Source organism: Lipophrys pholis (assembly GCF_963383615.2).
Source record: "Lipophrys pholis genome assembly, chromosome: 21".
Classification (NCBI taxonomy): Eukaryota; Metazoa; Chordata; class Actinopteri; order Blenniiformes; family Blenniidae; genus Lipophrys; species Lipophrys pholis.
The window spans coordinates 24,192,008-24,211,063 of NC_137649.1; the positions used below are offsets into that span (position 1 = coordinate 24,192,008).

The 19,056-nt window shown below is 49.0% G+C and overlaps 2 protein-coding genes across 2 annotated transcripts; one reads left to right on the forward strand and one right to left on the reverse strand.

Moving 5' to 3' along the window:
- The first annotated feature begins 272 nt into the window (after positions 1 to 272).
- Positions 273 to 4,158, forward strand: msraa (methionine sulfoxide reductase Aa). The gene is made up of 6 exons (XM_080491280.1): positions 273 to 1,308; positions 2,257 to 2,325; positions 2,449 to 2,568; positions 2,829 to 2,933; positions 3,141 to 3,247; positions 3,732 to 4,158. The coding sequence occupies exons 1-6, from the start codon at positions 1,173 to 1,175 to the stop codon at positions 3,900 to 3,902; spliced, it is 708 nt and encodes a 235-aa protein (XP_080347406.1). The 5' UTR covers positions 273 to 1,172; the 3' UTR covers positions 3,903 to 4,158.
- Positions 4,159 to 4,841: 683 nt separating this feature from the next.
- Positions 4,842 to 16,811, reverse strand: gpr31 (G protein-coupled receptor 31). Its single transcript, XM_080490171.1, has 5 exons — positions 15,649 to 16,811; positions 12,080 to 12,532; positions 8,086 to 8,315; positions 7,139 to 7,544; positions 4,842 to 6,713 (listed from the first exon to the last, which is right to left on the reverse strand). Exons 1-5 carry the CDS (start codon positions 16,195 to 16,197, stop codon positions 6,264 to 6,266), a joined length of 2,088 nt encoding a protein of 695 aa, XP_080346297.1. The 5' UTR covers positions 16,198 to 16,811; the 3' UTR covers positions 4,842 to 6,263.
- Between the last annotated feature and the right edge of the window lie 2,245 nt (positions 16,812 to 19,056).

Here is a 19,056-nt window from a genome sequence, read left to right on the forward strand (position 1 = left end):
TCCACCAGAACCCACTGGTCCACCAACCCACTGCTCCACCAACCCACTGCTCCACCAGAACCCACTGCTCCACCAACCCACTGCTCCACCAGAACCCAGAGAACTGGAAGGTTCTGAAGAGAAATCCACACAAGATTAAATCATCTTGAAGAAATCCATCATCCTCCACCTGTGTGTGTGTGTGTGTGTGCGTGTGTGTGTGTGTGTGTGTGTGTGTCCCGCAGAGACACTGCGGCGTTGTGCGGGATCGGCGCGCACCTGAACGCCGGAATACTCACAGCGCGTGCACGACACGAGCACGGGAGCCGAGAAATGGCGCAGAAGCTTTTAACCATTAAAATTCCTTTGAATAGAAAAAACACCGAGGTGACGGGACTGAGCGCGACCGGGGCTCGAACGCTGCGAGACGGATGGATGTGCGCGCGCCTCCCGGCCCGCGGCGCTGCGCTCCGGAGCAGCGCTGCGGGGGTCGGAGCGTCCTCCTACCGCAGAATGACCACAGACGGCTCGGTCCCGGTGATCTGCGTGAAACTACCGTCCAAACACACCGCAGGACCACCGGAGGAACGAACCGGAGACCCCCGGAGGGGCTGCTGCAGTCCCGAGGATGGAGGAGGAGGAAGGATGGAGGATGGAGGGAGGGAGGGAGGGAGGACGGAGAGGAGGAGGGAGGATGGAGGGGGGAGGAGGATGGAGAGAAAGAAATGAGGAGGATTACCTTTATTAACTCATGTAATTTCCCATATTACCTTTATAAACTCACAGATTACTTTTATAAACTCCAGATTACCTTTATAAATTCCAGATTAATTTGATTAATTCCCATATCTATCTATCTATCTATCTATCTATCTATCCCATCCCAGCACTTCTTGCTCAGAATTCCTTTCAAATCTTAACAGTTTTAACGTTTTAAAGTGTTTATTAGAGTGAGCATTTATTTTCACAGCAATCAGACAAACTTTCTACAGATTCCATGGTTGTTTGTTGATTACGGCTCAGTGGTTTTGTCAGTTCATTGGAGACAAAGAGAAATAAACCGGTTCAGAAGTGTTTCTTTAAGGCTCTCGATAGTCCGTGTGGTGTTTACGAGTCTCGGACGGCCGGGGTTGTGTAACGACTTTGCACAACGCGGTGCTCCGGTTAAATAACCCCGCGGCGTCTGGCGATCTATGGTCTCCTCCTCCAGGCTCCGGCTGCTGTGGCGACACTTTGCGGGCAGTGGGATGGGAGAGATGGCCTCGAAGGTGGAGATGCCGACACCGGAGACGGCGCCTCCCGGCCGGCCTGAAGGCATCAGAGTGTCCGGTCAGTCTCCATAGCGTTAGCAGGCTAGCTGCTGTTAGCATCCCGCTGCGGTGAAACACTGTTTATAGCGTTAGCAGGCTAGCTGCTGTTAGCATCCCGATGGGGTGAAACACTGTTTATAGCGTTAGCAGGCTAGCTGCTGTTAGCATCCCGATGGGGTGAAACACTGTTTATAGCGTTAGCAGGCTAGCTGCTGTTAGCACCCAGCCGGGATTCAAGGAAACGGAGAGTTTTGTGTTTATTTTGTCTCTCGTGTTCTGAACAACGTTCACAGGGGACCGTTGGCCATATAAATTATTAAAATTGTAGAGTTAGCGCAGCTGTGCTACGCATGCGCAAAGCCACCAGGCTGCGTCAACGTAAACATTGATACAAAAATCGATTAACAACAGAGAATATTTTCGTTTCCAGTAATTCATTAATTTTATCTCGAATATTATTATTACATTTTTTTCTCTGTCAAAAATTCTAAATTCGCTCACGTTATAAAATGGATCACGCCTACTTCCGGTTCAGAAGCGCTGGGTGAAAACAAACGCAAGGTGTCGCTGTGGGTGAGGCACGCACAGCGCCGATGAGATGAAGAAAACGATGAGCGTGAGAAATGTTTTTTTTTTTTAATGCGGTGTTGCTTTTGGTTGTTTAAACCTCAATGTGAAGAATGAGGGAAAGTTTCCCTCCAAAAAACGCTAAAGGGAGCAGGAGTGGCCCGTCTGCTCGTCCAGTCCTCTGGAGGAAACCTTTCATTCAGGATAAATCATAGTATTGATTTTAAAAGACTTCTTCGTTTAAAGAATATTTAGTGAAACAGTAGTGTTATACGGCATGTTTTAATGTGAAAACTGCATTTCGAAGAAATATTGTCACTCGGAAAGGTCAGAGTTCATCTGCAAATTTCACCCCAAAAGCCCAAAACGTTGAACTCTTCACTTCCTGCTCTGCGTGCAGCGAAACATGACGTGAACGGAAACCGGACGGTTCCTCCTTTTCCAGACGGAACAGAGACCGTCATGTTCGGTAACACACACACACACACACACACGTCCTTTCTGTGGTGAAGTGACATCATGGGTCGAATGGTTCTGTTCTTGACCGTGTTCGATTTCCGCATGCCCCTCCCACTTCTCCCTCCGCCTGCAGGTATGGGCTGTTTCTGGGGAGCGGAGAGAAAGTTCTGGACACAGAAAGAAGTTTACTCCACACAAGTTGGCTACGCTGGAGGATTCACACTGAACCCCACCTACAGGGAGGTGTGCACAGGTACACACACACACACACACACACACACACACACACACACACACACACACACACACACACACACACATGCAAATCAACTACGAAAACACACAAAACAATGAGAATAAAAAATCTACGAAACGAAGACAGAACCACACACAAACAGAGCAAACGGTCCCAAAAACAGGCAAAAGCATATGAAATGTCATAAATTAACCACAACAACTAAAGGGGCGTGGCCTTAAACGCTGGCGGTGGTGATGCCTGGCGTTCGTTCACAGGAAGAACCGGACACACGGAGGTGGTGCAAGTCGTCTTCCACCCCGACAAAATCAGCCTCGCCAGTCTCCTCAGAGTCTTCTGGGAAAGTCACGATCCGACGCAAGGTACCGCTCCACCCGCTAACGCTGCTGCTCTGCTAATGCTCTGCTAACGCTCTGCTAATGCCCTGCTAACAGACCGCTGTCTCACTGCTAATGTGTGTGTGTGTGTGTGTGTGTGTGTGTGTGTGTGTGTGTGTGTGTGTGTGTGTGTGTGTGTGTGTGTGTGTGTGTGTGTGTGTGTGTGTGTGTGTGTGTGTGTGTGTGTTCCAGGGATGCGTCAGGGGAACGATGTAGGAACCACGTATCGTTCTGCCATCTTCACCTCGACTCAGCAGCAGCTGGAAGAAGCTTTGACCTCCAGAGATCAATATCAGAAGGTACAGCTGTCAATCAGTTGGAGGCGGGACTTCCTGTACCTCCCTCTGACATCAGATTACAGAGCATCTTCCTCTAAAATCAGATTATAGAGCATCTTCCTCCGACATCAGATTATAGAGCATCTTCCTCTGACATCACATCATAGAGCATCTCCCCCTCCAACATCAGATTATAGAGCAGCTTCCTCCGACATCAGATTATAGAGCATCTTCCTCTGACATCACATCATAGAGCATCTCCCCCTCCAACATCAGATTATAGAGCATCTTCCCCGACATCAGATTATAGAGCATCTTCCTCTGACATCACATCATAGAGCATCTCCCCCTCCAACATCAGATTATAGAGCATCTTCCTCTGACATCACATCATAGAGCATCTCCCCCCCAACATCAGTTTATAGAGCACATCCCCCTCCAACATCAGATTATAGAGCAACTTCCTCCTCCAACATCAGATTATAGAGCATCTTCCTCTCCTCAGCTGCTGACAGAGGGAGGATTCGGTCCGATCACCACTCAGATCTGCTCTGGTCAGACGTTCTACTACGCGGAGGATTATCACCAGCAGTACCTGAGCAAAGACCCGAACGGCTACTGTGGCCTGCGAGGAACCGGCGTCTCCTGTCCAATCGGACGGAAGAAGACGGGCTGAGTGGCCAATCAGAGGGTCGAGTGACGAGACACTGGAAGGTTCTACGGGTTCCTCAAGCAGATTATTAAAAAAAAAAAGGTGTTTTTTGTGTTGAAAGTTTATCAGAAGAAATAAAATCCAATTCAGAAGCAAGAATTGTTCTGGATGCTCTGGAACACACACAAGGTGTGTGTGTGTGTGTGTGTGTGTGTGTGTGTGTGTGTTACTGTTTTTTGTGTCTCGCCGTCCTGCAAAAATTCTATAAAGTGAAGATTCCAACAGTAGAGTCAATATTTGGACTGAGAGATGAAGAGGAACGTTTAGAAAAACAGGAAGGTGTGTGTGTGTGTGTGTGTGTGTGTGTGTGTGTGTGTGTGTGTGTGTGTGTGTGTGTGTGTGTGTGTGTGTGTGTGTGTGTGTGTGTGTGTGTGTGTGTGTGTGTGTGTGTGTGTGTGTGTTTGGATAGTAAATGTCAGGTTTACAAACCTGAACAAATGTTTGTAAACAAGGAGAAATGAGCTCAACGTGAGTTCAGTGAGTCATTTCAGCAACTGCAGACCCAGAACCAGAGGAGGAGAACCTGCAGAACCAGAGGAGGAGAACCTGCAGACCCAGAACCAGAGGAGGAGAACCTGCAGATTAACGGCCTGCTGTTTATAAAAACTCCCAGAATGCACCAGTTTTCACCGAGTCTTCTTCAGGAGGTTTCAGTCGACGCGTCTTCATGCGGAGTTCGGAGTCGTTTGGTTTCCTCTCGTGCACCCGCAGATCTTTTCACGTAAATGTGAAACTTTTTGGAAACGAAAACGCACGAACCATACGCGTCCGTTCACAATGTTGTTATCTAAGTGCGAAACTTTTCAGAAACGATGCATCTTCACTGGAAAGTGATCTGTAAACACAGAAACGCTCAAAACCTTGTTGCAGAACTTTTCGGAAGCAAAAAAATGCGAAAGCATCAAGTTTTCATTCAGAACTTTATGAAAGCGCAAAACTTTTCAGAAATGAAAATGCAAAAATGGTATTCGTTTTCCCTTGAAATGTTGGAGTGGATATGTGACACTTTACAGAAACAAAAATGCAAAAACGAAAAATTTTTGTCTCAAAATGTGGAAATGCAAAAGTTTTCGTAAATGAAGAGACAAAAACGATGCGTGTTCACTTCTCACGTTGGCGTGGAAACAAAAACACATGAACCATCGACTCACGCTCGAAGCGCCGAGACACCAAAACGGGTTTTTTTCGTGGAGAGAAAACATAAAAATTGTTTACAGTTTTCTAAAAACGGTTTCATTTCGTCGTTTAAGCGAGAAGATCTGAAACGAAAAACGCAAAAACGAAACATTTTCAGTTTCGTCTAAAAGCCTCAAAAACACCCAGAATGCAAGAGTTTGTTTTACATTTCAATGTATTTTTTTTAAAAAGGCTTTATATTCAGATTTTACTCATTTTGAAGTACTTGTTTTCATCTTCTGGTAAAAAAAAGGTATTAAAGTTAAAAGGTGGAGGTTTTTAAAACCTTGTTCCTTTGTGATTCACTCAACATGAAACTCTTCTATGTTTGGTCAGAACTTTAACGTGTGACGTCCAATCACGTCGCATCTCGACATACATCGTCTCACGCCAATGCTTAGCATCTTAGCAAACATGCTAACGACCTTAGCAAGTGAGTTAGCGTGCATGTTGTCGCTTGTCAACGGTCTCGAACTGTAATCAGAGTACTTTCAGGCCGTATTTATAATGTCATTACTTTGGCATGTTTGCTAACAAAAAGCTAAACTGAATCGGAGTCGGGTACGGTTAGTACGGTTAGTACGGTTAGTACGGCTAGTACGGTTAGTACGGTTAGCATTTTCCCAAACACGCGACCATAACGGGAACTTCTGCGTCCGTCAAAAGTGACGTATATTATGAAATGAAACCATCGACATAAAATAAGTAAAGTTCTGTGTTTCCCAGCTAACGCGCATGCTAACTGACTAGCGTTGTCTCCGTTGGCGGACTTGAAGACGCTGCAGCTACCTCAGAACAAAGTTTAGAATTTTGTTAGCTAACAAGTTTGCTGCGCGAGTCAAAGATTTCACTCGCGTTGGGAATTAATCCCGCCGGTGGTTATCTGGGCACGTACAGAGCATGTTAGCGGTCCGCTCTGAAAACGCTCAACTTGAGGGGGTTAGCATGAGAAAGAGGATTTGTAGATCATTTCTACAGCCGTGAAATGAGATAAGATCTGTGTCTGTGAAGCGGCGAAGGACGTGTGGCGGCGTGTGGCGGCGTGTGTCCGCCGGCTTCAGGCGTCATTTCCTGGAGTCGTTATCAGATGTTCGCCTGGGCGCAGCGGCCGCTGTGACACAGGTGATGCTATCAGGCTTCTAGAGAAAGTCATTTTTCCACAAAGGGCAGCGAGGCCGTCCTGGCACCAGACGTGGTGGTGGCGGTGGCGGTTGCGGTGGCGGTCAGCCGCCGGTGGAGGAAGGCGGGGCAGAAGGTGGACAGGTATGCGTCTTTGAAGCCCGAGTTGCAGAAGCAGTAGACGAGCGGGTCGAGGAGGCAGTCGGTGTAGGACAGCACCATGAGGCCGTCGTACACCTGCACCGCCACCACCTCCACCCCCTCGCAGCCGCCCAGCCGCACGCCCAGCAGCGCCGCACGCGCCACCGCACACGGCAGGAAGCAGACGGAGAACACCACCACCACCGAGGTGACGGCGCACATGGCACGCCGCAGCTTGGTCTTGTCGCCCACCGTCTTCCTCCGGAGCCGGCCCACGATGTGCACAGTGACGTAGACCAGGACCACGAACGGAACCACGATCTGGGTGAAGAACACCGCCTGGAACCACACACACACCGAGTCGTCATGCTCAACTCTGAGCTAATGCTAACAGTGACTAGCTGTAGCAACTTCATTGTTCACCTGTGACACAAAACAACTGTTAGCATTAGCAAGAGCTGTGAAAGCTAATGCTAATGTGAAAGCTGATGTAAAAGGAAATGCTACTGTGAATATGCTAATGTGACAGCTAGTGCTAATGTGAAAACTAATGCTAATGTGAAAACTAATGCCAATGTGACAGTGAGTGCCACATGTCTAAAAGTAGAATGAGCCAAAAAACCTATCTGCATTTTCAGTTAACGCTAATGCTAACGCTAAGGCTAACGGTCAAGGTGAGCTCTGGGAGTAGTCCAGGTCCAGGTCCAGGTCCAGGTCCAGGTCCAGGTCCTGTGCAGTGTGGTGAGGACTCAAAGCGTGGTTACCTCTCTGAAGGTGTCGGTGACGTCGTGGTAGTACGTCTCGTTGTCTCGCCCGTGGCTGTTGCAGCACTCGAAGGTGGTGACCATGGTGGGGACGGTGAGCGGCAGCAGCAGCAGCCAGATGAGCACGGAGATCTGCGGTGTCTTCTTCAGGACGCGTACGAAGTTGCGGCGGCCAAGGTGCACCACGTTGAAGTAGCGGTCCAGGGACAGCATGATGAGGAAGGCGATGCTGGCGCCGCGGTTCAGGAACAGCATGAAGTGCAGCGCGCGGCACACCAGGTGGTTGCTGCTTCGCCGCACGGCGTGCTGGTAGTGAAAGATCTTGATGGGCAGGCAGGCCACCAGCATGAAGTCGGCCACCACGATGTTGAACAGGAAGACGCTGTTGTTCCTCCAGAACTTGAATCTGGAAGCAGAGAAAACGTCATTCAAGAAAGTTCGTCTTTGTCTTCTGTGCAACAGCTGTGTGGCAGCTGTGTGGCCAGTGTGTGGCAGCTGTGCAACAGCTGTGTGGCAGCTGTGCAACAGCTGTGTGGCAGCTGTGTGGCCAGTGTGTGGCAGCTGTGTGACAGCTGTGTGGCAGCTGTATGGCAGCTGTGTGGCTGGTGTGTGGCTGGTGTGTGGCCAGTGTGTGGCAGCTGTATGGCAGCTGTATGGCAGCTGTGTGGCAGGTGTGTGGCTGGTGTGTGGCAGCTGTGTGGCAGCTGTGTGGCCAGTGTGTGGCAGCTGTGTGGCTGGTGTGTGGCAGCTGTATGGCAGCTGTGTGGCAGGTGTGTGGCAGCTGTGTGACAGCTGTGTGGCAGGTGTGTGGCTGGTGTGTGGCCAGTGTGTGGCAGCTGTGTGGCAGCTGTGTGGCCAGTGTGTGGCAGCTGTGTGGCAGCTGTATGGCAGCTGTGTGGCCAGTGTGTGGCAGCTGTGTGGCCAGTGTGTGGCAGCTGGAGTCTCACCTGAAGATGAAGACGTAGAGGACGGACAGGTTGAGCGGCAGACCCAGAGTAAACTCCAGCACCATGATCCAGGACAGAGCCTGGTAGGTCACCTGGTTAGGGGTTCGGCAGTGGTCCGGGTTTTCCAGGGTCCCCAGGGTCACCGGGGTCACCGGGGTCAGCAGGGTCATCATGTTGGCTTCCATTGGCAGCTCGTCAGGACGAGCATCACCCTGCTCACTCTCCTCACTCTGCAGAGAGACAGCCGCCGGCGGCGAGGCTGTGAGGGGGTTTATAGTGAGGAGGAGGAGGAGGAGGGGGCGGGGCCTCAGCTCTTCCTCTCCCACTCTCACTCTGATTTACAGCAACTCGTAAACATTTGAAAAGCCTCTTCACACATTTCACCTCATTACAAATATATTTTATTGGATTTGACGCAGCAACACAAGCAGAACGATTCAGCCCAGCTGTTCTATGACGGGCTCCCGTTTCCACGGCAACATGCTGTCAACGTTGTGGAAAGGGGACATGAGTCTTTCTCCCTTGAACTCTCGTCACGTCAACACCAAACTCTGGAACGAAAACGTAAAAAAATGTCGCGCTTGTTGTATGAACAGAAACTTTTTCTGGAATTTAAATACGTTCTTTCACTTTAAGGGTTTCCGAGGAAACGGACAAAGTTTTTCAAAACGTGGTGTGAATACGGAACATGTCAGAAACAAAAACCTAAAAACACTGAGTTTAAATCTCTGGATAGTCAGAGTCTCTCTGGACAGTCGGAGTCTCTCTGGACAGTTGGAGTCTCTCTGGACAGTCGGAGTCTCTCTGGACAGTTGGAGTCTCTCTGGACAGTTGGAGTCTCTCTGGACAGTCAGAGTCTCTCTGGACAGTCGGAGTCTCTCTGGACAGTCTGAGTCTCCCTGGACAGTCGGAGTCTCTGGACAGTCAGAGTCTCTCTGGACAGTCGGAGTCTCTGGACAGTCAGAGTCTCTCTGGACAGTCGGAGTCTCTCTGGACAGTCTGAGTCTCCCTGGACAGTCGGAGTCTCTCTGGACAGTCGGAGTCTCTGGACAGTCGGAGTCTCTCTGGACAGTCGGAGTCTCTCTGGACAGTCGGAGTCTCTGGACAGTTGGAGTCTCTCTGGACAGTCAGAGTCTCTCTGGACAGTCTGAGTCTCTCTGGACAGTCGGAGTCTCTGGAAGCCTCAGCTCTTCCAGCTGTGCTGGATGTTGTGAAATTCCTCCACATGAAGCCGTCATGTCTGCACACGTCCAGTGTTTTGCTGGGAACACGTCCAGAACCCCCCCCCCCCCCCCCCCCCCCCCCCCCCCCCCCCCCCCCCCACACACACACACACACACACACACACACACACACGGTGAAAGTCCAAACTGAAGATGGTACATTAAAGACGAAACTTGTCAGTCATCAACGTTTAGAAAAAAAAAATAAAAACACTTTTAAAAACATTCCTGTGGCGTTTTGAGGATTTTAGATAAATATTATCTCAGAATGTCGAAGGTTTATTACTTCTAACCTAAACTCCTCCTCTGAGTGTCAGTGAGTCCTGTTCTAACTCTGTGTGTGTGTGTGTGTGTGTGTGTGTGTGTGTGTGTGTGTGTGTGTGTGTGTGTGTGTGTGTGTCCAAGCTGTTATCTCGATGGAGGTGAAGCTGCTTCCTCTTTCACACTCCTACATTTCAGAGAAACTCAGATTACAACATTGATTTAATGAACTGCATCCTCTGTGTGTGTGTGTGTGTGTGTGTGTGTGTGTGTGTGTGTGTGTGTGTGTGTGTGTGTGTGTGTGTTGGTTACATACATTTCATTACTTTCTCCCTAACCCCACAAAGTAATGAAGTATCCTGTGACGTGTGTGGTCCAGCAGGGGGAGCCAGAGTTCCCTGCTGTTCATTACATCATCATTTGAAGTAACTGTAACTTAATAAACTCCTGAGAAATTACTTTGCTCGTTACTTAAAATAGAAAGTAACTTGCGACTTTGTGAAGTATCTCCTACTACTGGTGGTTACAGGGTTAGAGCTACAAGGTTAGAGTAACTAGTGGTTACAAGGTTAGAGCTACAGGGTTAGAGCTACTAGTGGTTACAGGGTTAGAGCTACAAGGTTAGAGCTACAGGCTTATAGCTACAAGTTTAGAGCTACAGGGTTAGAGCTACTAGTGGTTACAAGGTTAGAGCTACAGGGTTATAGCTACTAGTGGTTACAGGGTTAGAGCTACAAGGTTAGAGCTACTAGTGGTTACAAGGTTAGAGCTACTAGTGGTTACAGGGTTAGAGCTACAGGGTTAGAGCTACAGGCTTAGAGCTACAAGGTTAGAGCTACTAGTGGTTACAGGGTTAGAGCTAAAGGGTTAGAGCTACTGGTGGTTACAGAGTTAGAGCTACAGGGGTAGAGTTAGAAGGTTAGAGCTACAGGGTAGAGTTAGAAGGTTAGAGCTACAGGGGTAGAGTTAGAAGGTTAGAGCTACAGGGGTAGAGTTAGAAGGTTAGAGCTACAGGGGTAGAGTAAGGTTAGCCCTACATGAGGAAAAGTCAGACACTGTTGTTACGTTCAGAATATTTTGGTTTTTGGTCTGAATGAAAACAAGTTTGTACAAAACCTGTTTATCTCTGTGACGATCGCTCAACCTGCCATGTCAGGAATGTAGGAGCAGGAGGAGGAGGAGGAGCAGGAGGAGGAGAGGGAGGAAGAGGAGGAGGAGGAGCAGGAGGAGGAGGAGGAGGAGAGGGAGGAGGAGGAAGAGGAGGAGAGGGAGGAGGAGGAGGAGCAGGAGGAGGAGAGGGAGGAGGAGAGGGAGGAAGAGGAGGAGGAGGAGCAGGAGGAGGAGGAGGAGGAGAGGGAGGAGGAGGAAGAGGAGGAGGAGGAGTAGAGGAAGGAGGAGGAGGAGAGGGAGGAGCAGGAGGAGTAGAGGGAGGAGCAGGAGGAGGAGGAGGAGGAGCAGGAGGAGTAGAGGGAGGAGGAGGAGGAGAGGGAGGAGAGGTAGGAGCAGGAGGAGGAGAGGGAGGAGCAGGAGTAGAGGGAGGAGGAGGAGGAGAGGGAGGAGAGGGAGGAGCAGGAGGAGGAGAGGGAGGAGCAGGAGGAGGAGAGGGGGAGGAGCAGGAGGAGTAGAGGGAGGAGCAGGAGGAGTAGAGGGAGGAGGAGGAGGAGAGGGAGGAGCAGGAGGAGTAGAGGGAGGAGCAGGAGGAGGAGAAAGAAGAGGAGGAGGAGAGACACACACACACACACACACAGTGATTTTGAACTTTGACCTCTGTGAGGAATTTTTACTCCAAAGTGAAAAACAGATGTTCTTCAGCTTTTCCTGCAGGGAAAATATCTCCGCTAAAAATAATCTGGTTATTGTTCGTCTCGTCTTCATCTCCGGCTCGCAGCTCGGACTCATACCGCCGCCGCCGCCGCCGCTCCCACAGACGGTCCATGTTAGCTAACCAAAACAAGCCCTCCTCAAACGTGCTGAGTCACCAAAAGTTTTAGGATTTACTCGATGAACTGAAATTAAGTTGGTTTAATTTTCAAATTCTTTTAAATATGTATGAGTCATTTCATTATTTACAGATATTTGACAACTTTTTTTAAATGAAAGGTTTGTAAAATTTACAATGAACGCTGAGTCATGTTATCCTGTACGAACTGTTGTCGTCAAGAAATGACGAAACAAAACATTTTGAGTTCTTCTCGGCAAACCCCCAAAAAGTGCTGCGTCATGTTTTCTCCTGGACAAACTAATGACGTAACAAATGAACCACAAAACATTTAGAGTTCCACTTTAGCAAAAAAAAGTGCTGAGTCATGTATTCCTGTCTGTGATCGTCACAACTTAAAAGCAGAACAAAAAGGATTTGGAGTTATTTGAAGAATCAAGATTTGATGGAGTTTCACTTTAAATGTGCAGAGTCATGTTTTCCCAGGGCCTTGGAGGTTCTTAGGGGGTCTGAACGGTTCTCAGGGGGTCTCAGAGGGTTTTGGCCTGCCCTCCCGCTGTCCTCAGATGACGGCGTTGCGCGTTGCCGGTTGAGTGTTCCCCGTGGAGCTGTCGAGCGGCGCCGGCTCGCCCTTGGCCAGGAAGGGGAAGTAGTTGGAGATGTAGAGCCCCTTGAACTTGGTGCTGCAGAAGCAGTAGACCAGCGGGTCCAGCAGGCAGTCCACGTAGGACAGGACCATGAGGCCGTCGAAGGCCACCGCCGCCTTGTCCTGGCTTGGCTCGCTCAGCTCCTGCACCCGCACCACCAGCAGCACCACCCGGGCCACGGTGCACGGCAGGAAGCAGAAGGAGAAGACCACCATGACGGAGGTGACCAGGAAGACGGCCCGCCGCAGCTTGGTCTTGTCGCCGACGCTCTTCTGCTTGAGCCGCTTCACGATGTGGACCGTGCAGTAGACCAGGACCACGAAGGGGATGATGATCTGCGTGAAGAAGACCGCCTCCCGCATACTGTCCACCACATCCTGCAAAACACACCACCACACCGGCTCGGTTACAACCTGCTCCGGGACGCCGTGACTCAGCAGTTTTCACGTCACCGGACATTTCTGTACGGTGAAAACTGCCGAGTCGTGGTGTCCAGAACACCACGACTCGGCTGTTCACATATCACCTGTGACTTTTCTGCAGAATAAAAACTACCGAGTCGTGGTGTCAGGGAGCGTCTCCATGGCAACACAGGCTGATCTCCTCCAGGAGGCGCCCGTCTCATCCACTATGTATGGGACATTTTTTCGTAGTTTTACGGGATTTATTCGGAAGCGGTTCACCGTTAACGTCTCAAAATGGAATGGCTTTGTCCTTGAACGTTGACACATCATCCTGAGAGTAGTTTTTGCGAAAAGTTGGTGAAATACATACATAGAAACCAATAACAACAGCACCAACTAGTGGACCAACAGGTAAACTACGTAGTTTTCACTGTTCCTACAGTTGCCATGGAAACGTGAAACTTTTCTGGAATGAAAACACAGAGACGAGGTGTTTCGACTTGAATGGTTGCCATGTGAACCGGCTCAGTGGTTCTGGAAGCTGCTAGAACCTCTCAGGAGGGGAAACGCGGATCACGTGTTCTGGATATTTCTGGTCTCTACCCTCATAGTTCTGTCTCAGCAGATTGAAATGAGCTGGAATGTAATCTCACACTACAAATATGCTAAATATGTGAAAGAAGAAAACAAAGTGAGACTGGTGAGAGGAACCGGTGAGAAGAACCGGTGAGAGGAACCGGTGAGAGGAACCGGTGAGAGGAACCGGTGAGAGGAACCGCTGCAACTGGAGCAGAAACTCCAGAAAAGAGAGAGGAAAGGGAGAAAAGTGTCAAACTGGTGCAGAGCAGCTGAAACGAAATCAGGAATGTAAAGTCTGGGGAACAAGCAAACCCTGAAGCTCGGAGCCTGAAGGGAACATGGGTACTCGAGTATCTGGAGGAACTGCAGAATGTGTCCTGGATGTGATATCTGGTCCAACATCCAGTGGATTTAAAATCCAAAGAAAACAAAACCGGTAGAAGCTGCAAATGTTCACGTTTCCTTCAGAATAAACAGTTTCCAGGCGAGAGGCGGAGCCACAAATCAAATCCCACAAAACCTTCCGTTGTTCCTTCAGGGAGGAAAAATTCTGCAGCAAGAAGCGAAATACTGAGCAAATAATCCCAACTGACGAGTCTCAGGACCACCAGGGCCTCACAAGACCACCAGGGCCCCACAAGACCACCAGGGCCTCACAAGACCCGTCTGGTCCAGTTGGGTCCTCTCACTTTCTGGCAGGTCCTGATTGGTCCCCCTTGTAAACGAGATGTGTCATCTCAAGGAGCTTTCCTTACAATAAATTCAAATTCAAACAGGATGCTAAATGCTAAATGCTAGATGCTAGATGCTAAATTAGATGCTAGATGCTTGATAGTGGATGCCAGATGCTGAATTCTAACTGCTAGATGCTAGATGCTAAATGCTAACTGCTAAATTCTAACTGCTAGATGCTAAATGCTAGATGCTTGATACCAGATGCTAAATGCTAACTGCTAGATGCTAAATGCTAAATGCTAGATGCTTGATAGTGGATGCCAGATGCTGAATTCTAACTGCTAGATGCTAAATGCTAAATGCTAGATGCTTGATAGTGGATGCCAGATGCTGAATTCTAACTGCTAGATGCTAAATGCTAAATGCTAGATGCTTGATAGTGGATGCCAGATGCTGAATTCTAACTGCTAAATTCTAACTGCTAGATGCTAAATGCTAACTGCTAAATTCTAACTGCTAGATGCTAAATGCTAGATGCTTGATACCAGATGCTAAATGCTAACTGCTAGATGCTAAATGCTAAATGCTAGATGCTTGATAGTGGATGCCAGATGCTGAATTCTAACTGCTAGATGCTAAATGCTAAATGCTAGATGCTTGATAGTGGATGCCAGATGCTGAATTCTAACTGCTAGATGCTAAATGCTAAATGCTAGATGCTTGATAGTGGATGCCAGATGCTGAATTCTAACTGCTAAATTCTAACTGCTAGATGCTAAATGCTAGATGCTTGATACCAGATGCTATATGCTAACTGCTAGATGCTAGATGCTCCTGCAGCAGCAGCCGATACGCCGGCGGTATCAGGAGGATGGTAACGGCAGGTCATTCATACCTGCGGCAGTAAAACTGTAGAACACCAGAACAACCTGAAAGTGTTGTGTGTCTTTGTACTTTGCTGGTTGTGTATTGTTGTACTGATGTTCGCGGTGGAGTATTCATCTCTTCGGTCAGGTGTTTTCTAGATTTGGCTTCGTGGTGTTTTGAACGTTTTTGCTCCCAGAGTGTTCGATGTTTTACTTCCTGAGTTTGGTTTTATTCTGCACCTTTTGTCTCGCTGCTGCTGCAACAATGTGAATTCCTCCGATGTGAGATGAAGAAAGTAAAGTAGAGTAGAGTAGAGTAGAGTAGAGTAGAGTAAAGTAGAGTAAAGTAGAGTAGAGTAAAGTAGAGTAAATCTTGACTGAGGAGCAGCAGCAGTGTTGGAGGAAGTGTTGTTATCGGTGTTTCGACTGATAAACTCTCTTCTATTTTTAGTGTTTTTGCTTCAGCGTCTCCCTCCGACACTCTGATCCAGACCAGACCCTAACCTTCAGAATCAGAACCTCAGACACTCGGTACCTTCAGAATCAGAACCTCAGACGCACGGTACCTTCAGAATCAGAACCTCAGACACGCGGTACCTTCAGAATCAGAACCTCAGACACGCGGTACCTTCAGAATCAGAACCTCAGACACTCTGTACCTTCAGAATCAGAACCTCAGACGCGCGGTACCTTCAGAATCAGAACCTCAGACACGCGCTACCTTCAGAATCAGAACCTCAGACGCACGGTACCTTCAGAATCAGAACCTCAGACACTCGGTACCTTCAGAATCAAAACATCAGACACTCGGTACCTTCAGAATCAGAACCTCAGACACTCGGTACCTTCAGAATCAAAACAACAGACACTCGGTACCTTCAGAATCAGAACCTCAGACACTCGGTACCTTCAGAATCAAAACATCAGACACTCGGTACCTTCAGAATCAGAACCTCAGACGCGCGCTACCTTGATGAGCGTGTCGTCCTTGGCGTCGCTCTTGTGGCTGTTGCAGCAGTCGAAGTTCTTGAGCATGGTCGGGATGGTGAGCGGCAGCAGCAGCAGCCAGATGAGGATGGAGATGTGCGGCGACTTCTTGAGCGCCTTCAGCAGGTTCTTCCTGCCGGGGTGAACCACATTGAAGTAGCGGTCGATGGAGGTGACGGTGAGGAAGGCGATGCTGGCGCCGCGGTTCAGGAACAGCATGAAGAGCATGGCCTTGCACACGATCTCGTTGCCGCTGCGCCGCTCGCCCTGGATGAAGTTGTGCGCCTTGATGGGCAGGCAGAAGAGCAGCAGGATGTCGGCCAGAACCAGGTTGAAGAGGAACACGTTGTTGGTGTTGGACTTCCAGAACTTGAGCTTGAAGATGAAGAGGTGCAGGACGGAGGCGTTGAGAGGCAGCGCCAGGATGAAGATCATGATCATCACCGCTGCGTAGAACTTGTACAGAGCCTTGTGCGTGGCCTCGCAGTCCTCAATCAGCTGGTAGCCCGAGGAGGAACTGAGGTTCGCCATGTGGGGAGACGTTTCCACCAGCAGGAGGAGAAAACAGGAGGAACCTGGAGGAACCAGGAGGAGGAACCAGGAGGAAGAAACAGGAGGAAGAAACAGGAGGAAGAAACAGGAGGAACCTGGAGGAACCAGGAGGAAGAAACAGGAGGAACCTGGAGGAGGAACCAGCAGGAGGAGAAAACAGGAGGAACCTGGAGGAGGAACCAGCAGGAGGAGAAAACAGGAGGAACCTGGAGGAACCAGGAGGAAGAACCAGGAGGAACCTGGAGGAACCAGGAGGAAGAAACAGGAGGAACCTGGAGGAGGAACCAGCAGGAGGAGAAAACAGGAGGAACCTGGAGGAACCAGGAGGAAGAACCAGGAGGAACCAGGAGGAAGAACCAGGAGGAACCAGGAGGAAGAACCAGGAGGAACCAGGAGGAAGAACCAGGAGGAAACCAAAGCCGTTTCCCAGAGAAGGCGGAGGAATCCCTCCACAGATGAAGTCTCACCCACAAACACAGAAAGAATCCAGTCAGACCAGTTCCACTGCTCAGAATCAGTCGTCTCTTCCTCTCTGCTGCTCCTTCTTCTCTTTCTCCTCCTTCTTCTCCTCCTTCTTCTCCTCCTTCTTCTCCTCCTTCTTCTCCTCTTTCAGAGTTTCTGGTTGAACGTTCTGTTCCCACAGTTGTTGTGATCGGTGACTGAAGAGCTCAAACTCTTTCTGACAGTTTCTTCCCCCGAGTCTCTCTGGAGCTCCTCCTTTCTGCCCCACCTCTCCCCTTTCTGCCCCACCTCTCCCCTTTCTGCCCCACCTCTCCCCTTTCCCCCTCCTTTCTGCCCCCGGTTTTCCCTGTAGTTCCTCCTCTTCATCCCTGTAGCCCCTCCTCTTTATCCATATTGCCCCTCCTCTTTATCCCCGTAGATAAAACAGATGTTAAAAAACTTTAAAATTAAAAATAAAACAAGAGTTTAAATCTGTAAAAGTCCCAAAGGTAAAACCTCCGACTTGGTGCGACTCGTCAGGAGAGAAGATTGTTTTTTTCTGTGACAAGAAACTGACTCACTGATCGTTGTGACATTCTGGACAGGATGTGGAGTCATGTGACCAGGTCCACTCACCGGGACCGTCACTCACCGGAACCTTTTCCCAAGAATGGAAGTTTTACCGAATTTGAGCAATTTGGGGAAACCGACTCGACGAGGTGAAGAGGAGAGAACGGTTCTCCTTCCACAACAACACGAGAAACGATCTGAGATCCGTTCAGTTGTTCTAGATACTTGGACCCGTCCAGCTCCACGGAATTCCCTGCCTTAGTTAATATTTAACGTGTCCAGACACGACTTCTTAAAAAACGAAACTATGAGTCACACAAATCAACAATCGTAAGAGAATCTGGAACGAGCGACTTGTTGGGAACGTTTTGGTCTCCAACTAGAACGATGCCGAGAGACGGAACCTCCGGGACCAGGGTCGCCGTTCTGGATGTTCAGAATCATCACAGCGGGAAGTTAAGAGTCGTTCTATGCTGAAGGTTTTCCACTCAAACAATTATCTTCACACAAGTGTAGGATTGAAGGACACACACACACACACACACACACACACACACACACACACACACACACACACACACACACACACACACACACACACACACACACACACACACACACACACACACACACACACTTTCTTTTAATTACTTAATTACAGAAGGTTTTCTAGCTTTCGAACGAGCTGCAACCTGCGGAACATCAGCTGGTGCACGCGCACACACACACGCACACACACAGAACTTCAGCTGGAGGAGCTCATGAAGCAGTGCTGCCCCCTGCTGGTGGTCAGTGTTGGCCCCTTTGTGAAACCTCATGAGAAAAAGCAGTAGTCATCAAGTAACTAACTCAGTAACCGATTACTATCATGTCCAGATCGTACAGGTTTTCGTCTCATTTGAGAGAAACGAACCCCGGTTCTGGAGTCCCTCAGGGATCCACCCTGGGTCCTCGCTGCTGGTTGCAAACTTCTTGATTCAGCAACAATGAAATGGAAAATCAACATCTAAAGTGAAAAATCTGTTTTGATTGTTCGTTTAAAACGTTTCATTTTTAAACACTGAAACAGATGTGGTTTCCTTTTACCACTAGTGGGAGCCGTTTTTAAAACGCAATACAACCGCAGTGGCGAATACTTAGCTGTAAATGTCGACGCTACTTTTGTCGCCCCAGTATTCGTTTTCATCCTCTCGGTATCTCCAGGAAATGAAAGGTTCTCCATGTATGCAGATGACGCCGTCAATGTCACTGAAATCCATGAGCAGCAGTAGCAGCTCAGATTTTCCCCATTTCCAGGGAAACTGAGGCAGATATTTTCTAAAAGTTCCACGTTGGAAGCAGTTTTGAAAACTGTTTTCAGTGGGTCCAAAGGCCTTGGAGTCCCTCAGGGAGCGACTCTGGGTCCTCTTCACATTTTAAGCTCCACCCTTCCATGCAGTGACGTGCGGTGAGGTTCCTGGCTGGTGAGGTGAGGTTCCTGGCTGGTGAGGTGAGGTTCCTGGCTGGTGCGGTGAGGTTCCTGGCTGGTGAGGTTCCTGGCTGGTGAGGCACCGACTTCATCACAGTCAGATTCACTAACATATGAACCCTAAAGAGGATCTGATTCACCATTTGATTGGCAGCAGTTAACGGGTTCTGTTTAAAAGCTCATCCCAGCGTTCTTTACACAAACTGGAGCACACAAAAAGCACATTTAATAAAAAAACGTTATTATGGTCTAACCTTTACTTAGAAATGATTTTAGTTATGTAATCCTCCGTGTTAACAGGAAGTCCAGGCGAGAGGAAAATATAAACGATCGCCGCCGCTGCACTTGACTTGCTAACT